At 38.7% G+C, this 14,638-nt stretch overlaps 1 protein-coding gene across 1 annotated transcript in view; it reads left to right on the forward strand.

The window, feature by feature from the left end:
* The first annotated feature begins 1,264 nt into the window (after window positions 1-1,264).
* Window positions 1,265-14,638, forward strand: part of LOC143353383 (CB1 cannabinoid receptor-interacting protein 1) — a 33,273-nt gene continuing 19,899 nt past the window's right edge. Inside the window, exon 1 of the mRNA XM_076786659.1 lies at window positions 1,265-1,721. Coding sequence (XP_076642774.1) covers window positions 1,546-1,721 — 176 coding nt within the window. The 5' untranslated portion in view covers window positions 1,265-1,545. The remainder of the gene's footprint in view (window positions 1,722-14,638) is intronic.

Consider the following 14,638-nt stretch of genomic DNA (forward strand, 5'->3'; position numbering starts at 1 on the left):
CACTTAAAAATGTTTGAGATTTATAGGAATCCTAAAATTATTAGATAAATTAAATTTATAAATTTCCGAATTGTTTACCAGACCATCACAGAACAGTTGCATTGACAATAGGCTTGTCTGGTCAAGGTTCTGCAATTTCGAAGCGATACGGAATTGTAGTGCTCAGTTTCGTAACACTGATGTTCAGTGAATAATGGTTCTACAAGCCCAAAATGGTCCGAAGTAGTTCTGGAATGCAGGGATGACTATTCCGATCCGAAACTACGGATGCATAGCTATTAATTCAAATACGAGAAGCTGATTGTACGTACCAGACAACCATGATCGATCCATGAAATTATTTCTGCTACACGCAGGAATCTCGAATGATTGGTGTAAAATTACTTACATAATCCTGTGCATTTCTATATTCTGATCTAATGTACGATCCAATCTATTTGCAACGTTAAAAAATATGGTGGGCGTCCCAAGTGTTTGGTTTACAGAGTTACGAGTTTACTATAGACAATTTCATAGAATAAAATCACAAAATGATATTCCAGATTTTTGCAACATATTTTTGGACAATTATACGTCTAGGTTTAACAATTGATGTCTAATAATGTATGGGACTTCAAGTTGATGATGCCTAGGGGCTACAAAATTCGATACAGGAATTAATATTAATACAATTATTTGTACACTGACAATAAATTGAAACCTATTTAAGGAGGTATTTTTTTCTTGCATTAATTTTTCATTATTTTTTTATCGTGCTGAAGGCCGAAGAATATAAAATAAATTGGTAATTTGGCATCGAAATGTCATCATTTTGTAAATAATCAAGATTATTTATTTCTTTTGGTTCGGGCCATAATTACATTCATACCGATTAATAAACAACTTCATTTTTTGTTTCCGATCAGCAGAAAGACTGAAATCGTGGCAACCGCCGACCCATATTTTTCAAAACATCCTCTATAAAAAAAAATATAACTCATTTAATTTCGATTATTTTCACTTAGAAAAAATCACACCTGTACATCAGATACCAATAAATACGTGTGCAAAATTTCAATGCAAAAGGTTCGATAGTTTTCCGGGAAAAAATTCCTAAAAATTTGTGGAAAAATTGCCTCGAAAAGTAGAATGCTCCTTTAAGGACACCATAAAGGATCTTTTCCAGGATCAGGTAAAAGAAGCTTCGTAGCGGTTTTAGGGGCTCGAGGAGGGGACCGGTGGGGTCGAGGAGCGAAACACCAGCAAAATCAAAGCCGCCGTCGCGTGCCGGAATCGCGTTACATGCACGACGACGTGGTTCAGTAAGCGCCGCGACGCCCGTGGCGCACGTTGCAACGGATCGTTCGTTCGTTTCATGTCTCCATCCAGTGTGCTCCAATTATTTATTTCAAAATCGCGACCGTTCAAAGAAAGCAATCATCCTGCCGAGCATCGATTCACGGTCGATCGTGCGGTTCAGAGATCCGCGGATCCTCGCCGGCGAAGAAATTCCTCTCGTCAGTTTTCATTTTGGTTTCGCCACCTCAAGTTCGATTATGGGGCTAGATGGGTGCTGATGAACATTTCCGAGTGACCTTATCCCTTCGAAGGGAACCGGATGCGGGTCCAGTTTACTGCAAGATGGAAACCTCCGCGAGATTTCGCCAACTGAAAACCGTCAAGCTGAGCTGCGAGGCGACCTATCGGCTGGACATCAGCTTCAAACCGCCGCAACTGTTGGAGTGGGTACAGTGAATATCATAATACAATAATCATTCTCCTCTTGTTGTAAAATAGTTCGTGTGTTGCTTGATCCTTGCGGTATTTACGGAGAACGATGCTTTTGTTTCCTTTTGTTGCGCGACCCTTTGCGCGTTTGAAATCTCTGCAATCTTCCTACGTTGTTTAGGCAGATACGAGGTTGGTTATTTTGTCAAATTTGATTCTGCATTTCAAATCAACCAACTGTATTTCCTGTGTCATTTCACAGCATGAAGAAGAATATTTCATAACATACTTCCCCTTTGGGAAATAAAACGCGTTCAATTTTTCAGATCTTCACGATTTTCTCCGCAGCCTTGTGCACCTCTTTCATTTTCTTGTGCGATTCTTTGCGCGCGTGTAACTTCTGCAGTCATACGTTCCTTAGAAAGACACGAGGATATTAGTTCATTAAATTATGTTCTACATTTGATTAAATTACTTTCTCTCTGGGACGTGGAACGCTCAATTATTCACGATATTTGCAATTTTCTCAGGATCCTCGCTCAATTCTTTCATCTCTTCCGAGACCCTTTGTGCATCTGAAATTTCTTCAATTTTGATACGATTCTGAGAAAGGTACGAGGATAATAATTTACCAAATTATGTTCTTCATTTTATTTTATAACATTCTTTACCTTTTGGGACGTAAAACTCTTTCGAGGCTTTACGATCCTCACGATATTCTCCGTAGCTTCGTGGACTTCTACCATTTTCTTGTGAGATCCTTCGAATACTTGGAATATCTTTGACCGTTGCATGCTCCTTAGAACGATACGAGGATTTTAATTCGTCAAATTATGTTCTACACTTTGAATCAACAAATTGCGTGTAGTTTATAATTTCTCAGTTTGAGGAATTATATTTTCGAACGTTCTTTTCTTCCGTGTATTCGCGATTTTCTCCGTAGCTTCGTGCACTTCTTTCATTTTCTTATGAAATCCATTGTTGGCTTGGAATTTCCTGAACTCTCATACGTTTCGCAGAAATAGTCGCTGAAAGGTACGGGAATAATACTTCACCAAATTAAATTGTACATTTCAGACGAACAAATTGTGTTTCGTTTATAATCCTATAATTCTTCCTTTTAAAGATACATATATATGTATTTTATAACAATTGTTCTCTTTGGATTGTAAACGAATTTTCCACGATTTGCTCGATCTTCGCACAATTCTTTCGTTTTCTTGTGAGACCCTTTGTAGTCTTGGAATTTCTTTAACCTTCGTAGGCTCTTTAGAAGATTCGCAGAAAGGTACAAGGATAATACTTTATCAAGTTACGTTATACATCTTTAAATCAGCAAATTGTACTTCGTTTATAACTACACGATTTAAAGAAATATATTTTACAACACAGACAAGAGGACATTGGAGACTTGCACAATCTGAAGACCGCAAATGGTTCAATTTTGATTCTGAATAACGTATGAGTGTTAGAACAATGGTTACGAGTTATATTACAGGATTGCAGTCAGCTTAAAAAAAAATCACAGAGCCCCAATTTTACGACTGAAAAAATCTATTTCGTATTTCAAATAACCATTGTGCGTAGATTGCCCCGTTTTCGAAAGAGTTCGAATTTTTAGCCGGCTACGCGTGTCATTTAATTGGACTTGGATAACGCGTGTCTGGTCATTAATTGCCATTTCTGGTTGTCGCCAGCATGAATGCACGTGTGACATAGGAAATCGTGATTACGTCGAAACACCTGCTGGATATAGTAAACATTTTATCGCACAGTCTCGGTCAACGATTTCGTGTACAATCATTGCGTTTCGCCTTGCACATTCTGTTTACTGCAGTTTCATTTGGTCTTCGACCTGATGAAATATTCAAAAACAAGGAGTTCCTATTAAAGAATATTTCATAAGAAATCTCTATCGGAGAATATTTAGTAAAAAATTCCGGTCGATGAATATTTAATAGAAAACATGGAATATTTAGAAAATATAGGAAAGTTTTAGAAAATCGACTGTGTTGCATGCACGCCTGCAGCAAGTAGAAAGGGTAATCACTGAGCAGACATGTTACCCGCGGCCTACCCGATAGCCTCTAACATCCTTTTTCTCTATCTGATCCTTCGTGACTCAATTTATTACACGAATCTTTCATCAAGCAATTATTTTAATCTTGCTACCGCTGTAGATCACTTTTATATTCAACGCTGAGTAACCATAAAATCTGCATTACCAACGACTATCTTACATTTTCCTTCAATCTTGAAAATCTAAAAATGTAATACCGTAAAATTCGCACGAAATGCAATTTAAAAAGAAATTAAAAAAAATTACAGTATCCATCACAATATACAAAGAAATGAATTTTGTGTTCTGCAATCCTAACATTTAATTCTGTCGAATATATTACAGCCAAAATTAATTTCTAAATCTGATAAAAAAATAGTGTTATACATGGCCAACGTGTTAATAATTTCAGTACAGATGTAGCAACAAATGTTAACCTGGTATTTCCATCAGCACGAAACACCGAGAGCCAAAATAGTAAACATTTTCCCCGGAGCGAATCAATGTTTTTGGCAAAATAGTAGACGTTCGATATTTATTGTTCGAGGGAAACTGCACCTGTCTCTGTTCGGCAAGCGCGCACGTCGTAGCTGCGCGAAAAGAATAATCTTTTGTCCCCCATTTTCTCGGAGACGGTACACAGAAGTGAACACACAGAACAACCACCGACGCATACAACATCCTTTTTACAACGTTTTCTGTGTGCAACCCGCGGCTAAAGCACGTAACGCGCGAAAAAAGATTGCGCCGGTTTCGAGCGCAGGATGAAGGACATGAATCATAGCTTGGAAACCGAATGATGCATGCATCCTTGTGCACCTTCGTTTAGGGTCGACCCCGAATATCGTGAACTCGCGTCCTAAACACTCGTGTTTCGTTCTGTTCGCCAGAGATCGCTGATAAACGCGGCCGTTTCAACGTTGCGCATTCGATGCCCACGAAATCATCTGTTTAACTCGCTCTCGCTGGGTTCGTTTGCCCCGCAGATATTATCGTTCGATGTATTTTGTTTATTGGTTTCGCCAAAATTTACGAGGACAACACGCCGTCCCTCACAGTTATCGCGTCGCTAAATTTTCAAAAATTCAACTTCTGCGACTGTTGAAAAATGTTACAAGGCCTCGTCCTGACCCTTCTGTCAATATCCAAAATTTTTTCTAAAACAACATTTAACTCTTTATCCAATAAATTAACAAATTTCCACACTACTACATTTTTCTGTATTCTACTGTTAAAAATTTAAGCGTAGTATGAATACATGCCTGCCACGAGACTCGGTATTTCCAGCGTGCTCCAAATAAAATTTTTCAAAGATATTCGCACAAATCAAATCTTTTCGCCAGTACACGTACAATATAAAATTAAATGGTGTATTGACTATATTCGAAATACTATTTTATTCGAGATTGATTGGGCACTGCATGGAGCCCCGATAACCGCGATAATATGGCGGCTGTTTATTCAAAAGTAAATATGAAAGTGTTAATGTAATTGAATTTGTAAATCTGTCGGGTGTGCGTGCCGCTGAATAGTAATCCGCTAATAAGTTTGCCCATAGCTTATCGTTTCTGTTTATTGTAGCGCCGAATGCACGCAAATCTCCGAGGTATGGTCGCAGTCGATTTTCTTGAAAGCCCCATGACAGTAACTAAATTTGATTACGCAGTTTCCTGTTTGATTGTTCCGAAGCAATCAGACACGCTTTAATAGCTTGAATTGGGTGCAGCTATGACGATGTTGAATTTCGATCGCTTTCACCTAAGTGAAGAAATACACGGTATAGCAGAAATGGAGGTAAAAGAATGAAAGTGGAAAAGAGAAGCTTATCGATCTAAGTGCAGGTCAAGAATCACTTTTCCTGTTGAACGCCTAAGCGAGAATTGCGAGAATCGATGTGTTAGTCACTGTTTGATGCTCCGGATATTTGAATCAAGTGCTTATGAGTGGAAAACAAATTCACTATCACTGGAATTTGTAGAGACAACTATAATCCACAAATTCTTAATTGTTGAGATTGTTAGAATAATTTATTGCGGATAAAGTATTGCGTTACAACACGGATGCTGTTGCAGTCGCCTAAATCATTGGAAGTATTCCGAAGTAGGGTAAGGGACCCAATTACTGTAGGGGTACCGATTACTGTGCCTATATTAATTATACTTATTTTTAAAACATTACGAATATTAGATATATCAAATATATATTAACTGATTGTACCTGATACAATCTGTAACTGATACCTCTTTTTAAATATTTATTATTTATTATTAAGTATTATTAATATAAGCACAGTACCCCCACAGTAATCGGGTCCCTTAGACACGGGTCTTTTCTATAGAATGTCTTTCTTCCACATTTTTAATATTTCCTATACGATTATTAGAAACCCCATTATAAAAGCGGTGTATTCTGTTACATGATTGGATATTGGAATACAATACTCTTCCGCGAATAATGAACATGAATCAGCCGCAGACCGTTTCATAACATTGACGTAATACGTATTTGTATCGAAATGAATATATAATTACAAATTTTGCTAATCGACACACCGATTTGTCTTCAATTTTGTTGTTATGTAGATTGTTATGCTACAACCGAAAATAGATTGACAGCGCATACGTTGTAGCACAAATAATTTAACCGAATAGTGTATTCGTTAGACTCTTCTTCCGCTGCAAAAATGAATAAATGGTAAAAGAAAAATAGTAATAAACGTTTTCGTTTTTACATTTTTATCTCGAGCTACGGATGACTTTATGTAAAAGACTGCAGAAATCTGTTTAAATATATGTTTGTAAATTGAATTTTACTTTTTATACAGTGCAATATTTAGTAGAAAATACGAGATTTTGCTTTCGGGAAAATCAGCTGTGAATATTATGCAAACATGTATTCGAGCTCACAATCAGTAGAAGTGGAATTTATGAACAGACATGTGTTGGCCGATCACTATTCGACAGCACATGTTCTCACCGAATATTTGAATTTGATTTTCTCTATGATGGAACCTCTGAAACAAAAATTGCATCTACAGTGCTGACCTTATTTTTCACAAGCAATTATCTCCTCCTTGATTTGACCACTATATCGAATATTTGTGGGACTTTTATTAAATTTATGGAAGAATAAAAACTGTAAATTTTCTATTTTATAGGCTCACTTTATCTTCACATTAGGGACGGACCCTGGTCAATTACACGAACATTTTTCGCCACAAAAAGAGTTCTCCTTACAGAATTACTAATATAATCTATTCACAACTTCGAGGACCGATTTATTAAGAAACGAAGACTTCGTGAATTTTCGATTTTGCAAGCTAAAACTTTCATCCGAGGAACTGTTCTTTTTCGAATATTTGAAGGACTTTCTTCGCATATTTGACGTGTTCGGCCAACCTTTTCGCGTGTTTTCTATCGGCAGGTTATCCACGAAGGTCAACCTTTCATCTGCGCCAGTAGCGGGATGCCTCAATATAACTCTAAGACGTATGAAGTGCGATCGTTCCAGTTTTATAAAACGTAACTTATTTTATGGCTACGAGAAGCGATCGTTTGGGGATAGTAAAACGCTACGACGACCGATGAATTCCTTCTTGCTGATCAATCGCAATTTCAATGCATGAAACTTGCACGAATCGAGATACACCGGAGTTGCCCCCTTGATTTTCAAACGTCAATTGCCAGCGAAGCGTTTGTTGAAAATTGTCCGTTTCACGAACCATTTGCACAGAGACGAAAGTAGACACCAGGGACTTCGAATTTGCATTTAGAATACAAGTTCTGCGTTATTCTGTGCGGAACTTTTAATCTTTCGAAGATGGATGTTTTAAAAATCATTATTACTAAAAACGCCACTCAAATTCTGCTTTAGAAAATTTCATCATAATTCCTCCGAAAGAATCGACTTCGTTATTAACCCTCTGACGGAGAGGTCCGTGTCCATTCAATTCTAATCAGTTCGGATAATGGAGGTTCTACTAAATCGTGGATCAAACGAGTAAAAATGATTCGAACCGTGTCGTGTCTGGTGTCATTTTAAACGGAAAAATGTGGCGAATATGTCAGTAGCAGTGTCACGAAGAAACAATCAACGACGATAAAGTTATGCGATTAAATCTGTCCGACGCTAGCGGCAAGAGACCAGAGACATTTCGGTGTCCCGTAGTTTGCAAGTATAGCAAGACACAACTGTAAGCACGATTTAAAGGAGTGAGTGAGGACCCTCGATCCGAGGATAATGTGTCCATGGCGGTCGGAGGATCGCAAATCGTCGCTGACTGAACAGGAACAATGTCCTCGCGTCGATTAGTCCGAATTTATCGCGTCGTAGCATCGAAGAAACAGCGGAATTGTTTTTCCGGGCTGTCGAATGGGCTGGCATCGAACCGTTCTAGACGGCACGGTCTGAGAGGTTCGACGATAAGTTCGACGGGTTCACGAATGATATCCTTTCGCGGATCGAGAATTACGAGGTGTCGCCGCGGAGGAATACTAATAGCCGTTTGTTGGCCGTAACACAGGAAATAACCACCGGGATGATGAACGCGTGCACGTTAAACACTCGTTTCGGTCTGCTCTCCGGTTAGGCGATCGTTTGGCACGAGGCGACTTAGCCCTTAATCGGTCGCCATAAACGCCCAAGGTGGAATATAAAAATGATAGCCCTCGAGTAATTGGGTCGACGTTTTTCGATCTCCCTCACCATTCCTTTTTCTCGCCGAGCAAACTTTTTCTAAACCTCCGTCCGAGCAAGATTCATGCTACCCGCGTCGCAAAAAATATTATGCTCCAACTTTTTCCGTTTGCTTGAAACAATTATAGCTGTTCCGGAAGGGTCGTGTTAGAAACAAACTTCCAGCTTTTTTAGTAATAGCACACAAGTTGCTCCCAAGTTTTTTAATTCCGTCGAGATATTAGGCAATTTGTGCTGAACGGGATTATTTTTATTCGCGGTGCGCCATGTGTCTAGTTCAATGAATTAGAAAAAGTTTTTATATTCTTTCATTCTTTTTGCTTGTAAATAATCAATAAATTTACGGAGAGAGTGCTGCGAGTTAATTTTCAGACCTAGTAATTTCACGTAATATAATTGTATTATATTGTAATTTCATTTATATGATATTGTAATTATTAAAGGCAGATATCGAGTAAATTTACAATGAACCGACGTTTTTAGGCAGATTGGGTCATTATTCCTCGATTCATTCTTTTTCGCGAGCTGAAAATTAACCGGTAGCAATTCTTACTGGCGCCAGTGGCCGTGGTGTGAAGCGAAAATGGCGCAATGGCGTAATTAATTGTGTCATTTATTAATGAAACAGACGGTGGAAAGTCGTTCCAGCCTCCTACAGTTTGCAGAATGGATCATAATTGCCGAGCCAAGTATAAATGGAGATTTACCCGACTGCACGCGAATAAATTAATCGTAGGCGAATCGACACCGTGGAGTATTAAATTAAATAAACCTGTTCTAGGATCATGAATGTCGGCGATCCTAAAAACAACAAAGTGCTATGGTGAATGGCGCTTCCGCCACGGATTATCGATTCGATGAAAAGGGTCTCCCAGCCCTGTGGCAATTTTATGGATATTAGTTTAGTGGTTAATGCATTAATCATCTACTTGAATGTGAATTTTAAGCTGCGGACACTCTGAACGCTGAAAAAGTCAGCGACGTTTGGCTCTGATTTATCTCCTGTGCTATGACCTCTCCCAAAATCTAGAGGATAATTTCCGTATATAATTCACTGTTCTGTTTAATAAACTAGCAACGTTAAAGTTGTTGTTGTTTTATTTCTTTTTTTTTTTAACAGAAAGTGACTGTCGTGGAAATTGACTGAAGTGGATTAAATTCTTTCTTTAAATTCTTACTAAAGGTCGAGGACCATGTTTGTTATTCAAATATCAAAACAGGAACGTTAATTAAATTAATATAATTGCACTCGGATCTCAATTTTATCGTGTTTCGTTGAATTGGGTTTGTGCGCGGGTGTACTTTGTATAACGGCAGTCCAATTAAAATTAACTTTTTAACGTGTTCATGCAAAACCCACCTCGTTGAAAATCTGCAAACAGATTTTACGTTTTCCAATTTCTAAAGTCTCTCTGTCAATCAGGAGTCAATTTATGAAATTGGATTATTTATAAAAGTGGTGATTCAATTTCAATTCACTTTTAACTTGTATAAAAAATTTACCCTGTTCAAAATCTACAAGCAGATTTTGTAATTTCTAATTTGAAAGAGGACTCTCGGTCAATCAAAAACGATAACTCAATCACAATTTAATTTTAGCCGTCTCTATATAAAAATCATCCTGTTAAAATTCTACAAGCAGATTTTAAAAACGTCTCTCTGTCAATCAAGCGTCTTTGTTTATAAAATTGTGGTATCCACAAAAACGACAGCTCAATCGCAATTTAATTTTAACCATGTCCATATGTATTCACCATGTTCAAAATGTACAAGCCTATTTTAAGACCTCCAATTTTAAAATTGCGCCCGTCACTCACGAGTGTCTATTTTCCCAGACCTAAATTCACCGTAGAATATCGATGACGACGATTTCAAAAACGTATCCGTCAGAGGGTAGCGAGCACGTCAGCGAGTAATAGATTAGGTTGCTCCACGGAACAGGTCTGTTGAGGATAGAATGTTTGCCTGAACGTTCCCGCTGGAAACGTTCGTGGTGAAAGAAGTACAGTAATGTCTCGATACACACATGTGAAAACGTCGTGCACCGTATTGGACATTAGATATGTCGGTGAGACAACACTAATCCAATGACATAACTTCCTTATCTTTAATCATTTCTTCGTCAATCTTTCACCAACACATTCGTCCGTTTTTCTGGTTAAAAAGAGACCAAACACGACGCAATTTGGCTCATGTTTACGCGTTTAGTTCACGATTTCGTAGCACCTCCATTATCCGAACGGGTGATATCTGAATCCTCCATTACTCGAATTAAACAATTTAATCTAAAGCGATTAATATACAATCAGAGTCAGTGTACAAATGAAGCCTATTATTCAACCGCTCGTCTTCCACCGATCAGTTCGGATAGTCGAGGTTCTACTAAATCGTGAATTACACGAGTAAAAATGACCCGAACTGTATCGTGTTTGGTCTCATTTTTACCAGCAGTATGTCACGAATACGTTGCTAAAAATTTTGTAAAAAATTAATAATAAATAACGACATTTTTTCGCTGGATTAGTAGAATATTCACCGATAAGCTGATGTAGCTGTATCGTTTTCCCGCTATATTTTTATAAATTCGACGCCAACGGTAAAATATCAAGGAAAAGCGCCAGTACACGATGTAAGCAACATATCAGTCCGCATCTACAAGACAAACGTTTGCGTACGACACGTCGAGCTCTTGTTCGCGACTCCGGCGAAGATGATGGTTGAAAAATCGCGGCAGGCAATCAGATCCGCGCGAAACACGTTTGATACGGCGAACGAATCCGGAAACGCGCGCTCGCGTAGGCGAAAGGGGACAACGATTGTCGGGTCAGGTGAAAAATCGTTCGCAATTAGAAACCGGCCAGCGTGACACGTCTCCCCGGGGGTAAATTGGGTTTCGCCGTGGCGAAAACAAAAGGCGGGGGCGGGCTCCCGGAACGTTTAAACGGGGGCACACGATGAAATGTGGACACGAAAGGTGAGAGTAGACCAGGTGTTGCCACGTACCCGCAATATGCATCGCCTTGAACTGCAAAACTTACGAATCGATTACGATTTTCATTCGTTTAACCCGCGGAGGGCAAGTGCGGCGTCGTCGCTCCGAATATAATTTCCATTCTGATTTCCATTCGCTGGTTTGCTGAATTACGCAGAACTTGCCGCGCATTTTCGGTTTCTTCCATTTACGTAAAACCAGAATGTCTCATCCGTCCTTGTCAGCCCAGATGCTTCCACAGCGTTCGAAGTTTTATTAATGTTTCACCGTACCATCTCTTTCATAACTGTGATAATTACATGCATTAAGTAAATTATTTTATTTATTGTTTTTTACGCACCTCTTTATGTTAGTCCGTACAGGAAGCATTCCCCGTTCTTCGTGAAATGCGTCCACAGCATTCGGAATTTCATTAATGCTTCTCTGTACAATTCCTTGCAGAACCGTGGTAATTAGAATTCTTTCGTCGTGGGTATTATTATGCGACATAATAAATTTTATTTTGACTCAAAATAAGTGTATATAAAACACATCTACTGTTTTTATGTTGCACAAAAATTTGCAGTCTAATCGTAGTATTGAGTTGATGTTTTACTGGGTTTTCTTCGACCACCCACAATTTCATCCTTATTTTTAAAAGGATGATTTCTATCTGAGAAAAGCACGAGAAAAATGATGCTAATGCTTTGTAAGAATTACCATACATCAACTGTTGATATTTAATCGTACTTCAAGATTTTTAATTGTAATAGCGTGGGGCATGCACGTACAAAACAACTTAAAAAACGGAAACCACCTTAAAATTGTTGATCTCGGACCGTGTTAAACACGACACAGTCATTAAAAAGCTTTCCGATAAGCTACCCGTGCGCGAAGATCTGCGAAGGATTAATTATGTTATCAATGGCAAGGTGCAGGAACGGTGTTCCGAATATTATCAGATCGCCGAGGTGTGAAACTCGAATTCCGTCAGGTGTTCCATCTGGTATTTGATTGTCCGGAGAAGGTTCCGTGCGATTTGCAATTTAAAAAGTTCCGAATGGAATCGGTCTGATGGGGAATTTAGTGTGAGCGACGCCGACAGCCGCCGGGTCGAAGGTGATCGACGCGAGGCACGGTCGAAATAATTACTATCCTAGCATGATGTATCGCGTTTTCACGGTGAAAAGATGTCGTTACGGGATAATAGGCACGTCGGAAGACGAGCGTGATCGTGCACGGCCGGCTGAAGTATCGACTGACGCTCCGAGCCCGCGGTTGAAAGTCAGCCGGTGCTCGCAACAGGAATTCAAACGAGAATTACTCGACTTGACGGTAATTGCGACACGCTGTGCGTAAATATACGCGCCACGCGCCGTAATGTTTAATAATTCCGCCGTAATTCGCACAGCCGACGTGAACTACGAGCGTACTAATTTTTTCCGAGGACGCGACCGCTCTTGCGATTTGCAGCTAAAACTGGCTTGACGGTTGATAAAAGAAAAAAAGAGTTTTTTGTTTGGACACTCGTCGCAATGTGGATTTTCGTGGACATTGTTGTGGATCACAGTAATACCTCGGTATACATGAAAATACCGGAGGTCGTAAAGTTCGAGCGCCACGCGTTGAAACTTTGACAAATAGTGAAATAACTTTTTCATTTTTAATTATTTACTCATGAATCCTTTGCCAACACATTTGTGAGGTTTTTGCGATTAAAATGAGTCCAAGCACGATACTGTTTGGACCGTATTTACGCGTTGAATCCATGATTCAGTAGAACCTCTATTATCCGAACAGATTATCTCCATTATCGATATACGTGTTTCTAAACTAATCGCCATTAAATAAAATAATTGTAAAGAAGCATTATGTGCACATTATTGTGTTTTATAGAACTTTTACTTAATTCCTCATTACTTGAAGATTAACTGTTTTGTCTAGCATCATTTTTGCATTAGATGGCTCATACGCAACACGATTTATTGTACAAATTAGCTTGAATCAAATATTTGTTCGCTTCAGGAACAATATATTTCTTTCGGAAATACTGCGTGACGTAAACTTCTTAACCCACAAGGTAAATCCAATTAAACCATAAAAAGATTGTGGTAGATAGCGTAATATTTAAAAAGAAAAAAAGTTTACTCTTCAGAACTTATTTTTAAATCCGGTTGGCAACGAAAGCTTACGCCATGATATCTCGATGCAAGAAAGTTTCAAAGCCGACAGGAACAGCGCCGGCTAACTAAGATTCAAATGACCACGTTCGTTCCCGCAAATTATTTAGCCAATTACCTGTCCGATCAATGCGAAATTGGTTTCCCCTGCCAACGTTGCACAGCACAATGTTACTATTTTTAAAGACCGCTTCATCTTTTCTGTCTCGTGCCGAATTATAGTTAAACGTCAAATTTCATCGGGCGTCCTTGCGCTCTTCCTGAACGCGGGAGTAAATTGAACCACCCCCCCCCCCCCCGGGGGGGGGGGCGTGACTAACAACAAATTGCGCCGACCTTCCGAACACAACAATAAGAAACCTATCGATTATTTTTATTCAGCGTGAATTAATTCTGTGTGGACGGCTCGAGGGGAATTTCGTCCTCGTTACCTCGCGAAATCGCACGTAGAATTTTAAGCGACCTATATAGAAGGGACTTGATTCATCCGAATCACGCGATGCACTTTATGCACACGTAGCTCGCCCGTGCGTTTTAATTATGGAAAATTTCTTAACATTTTAATCCCCCTTCACGAAGGAAATTGTACGCTTCATTCTCTCCTCCGTTCTTCTTATTAAGTCGTTACTAATAAAGTATGGATTCCATTTTTCAAAGACACAAATTTAAGACAAAAAGATTATTCAAAGATACTCGAGACTTCCAACTTATTTACTATCTGCCGGTGATTAATTCACAATTTCTAAAAGTCTATCGACCTTGGCTAAGGACTTTTTAAATAAATCTTTCAACAGTAATAGCAATTTGATCCCAGTAACATAATCTAACAATTTCGTTTGGGATTATTATGTAAAGGGTGATTTTTAAATTAACTTTTGGTGCAGTAAAACTATTGAAAATCCTATTAATTGGCTTCTGGTAGACAGAGCGTTAAGATTGATAGAAAAAAGGAAAGAAATTTTGTACCTATTGGTGCAGACAATTTTTATTATATTTTTATTATATTATAACAGAAATTGAAAACAA

The sequence above is a fragment of the Halictus rubicundus genome, chromosome 4 (assembly GCF_050948215.1).
Source record: "Halictus rubicundus isolate RS-2024b chromosome 4, iyHalRubi1_principal, whole genome shotgun sequence".
In the NCBI taxonomy this organism is placed as follows: Eukaryota; Metazoa; Arthropoda; class Insecta; order Hymenoptera; family Halictidae; genus Halictus; species Halictus rubicundus.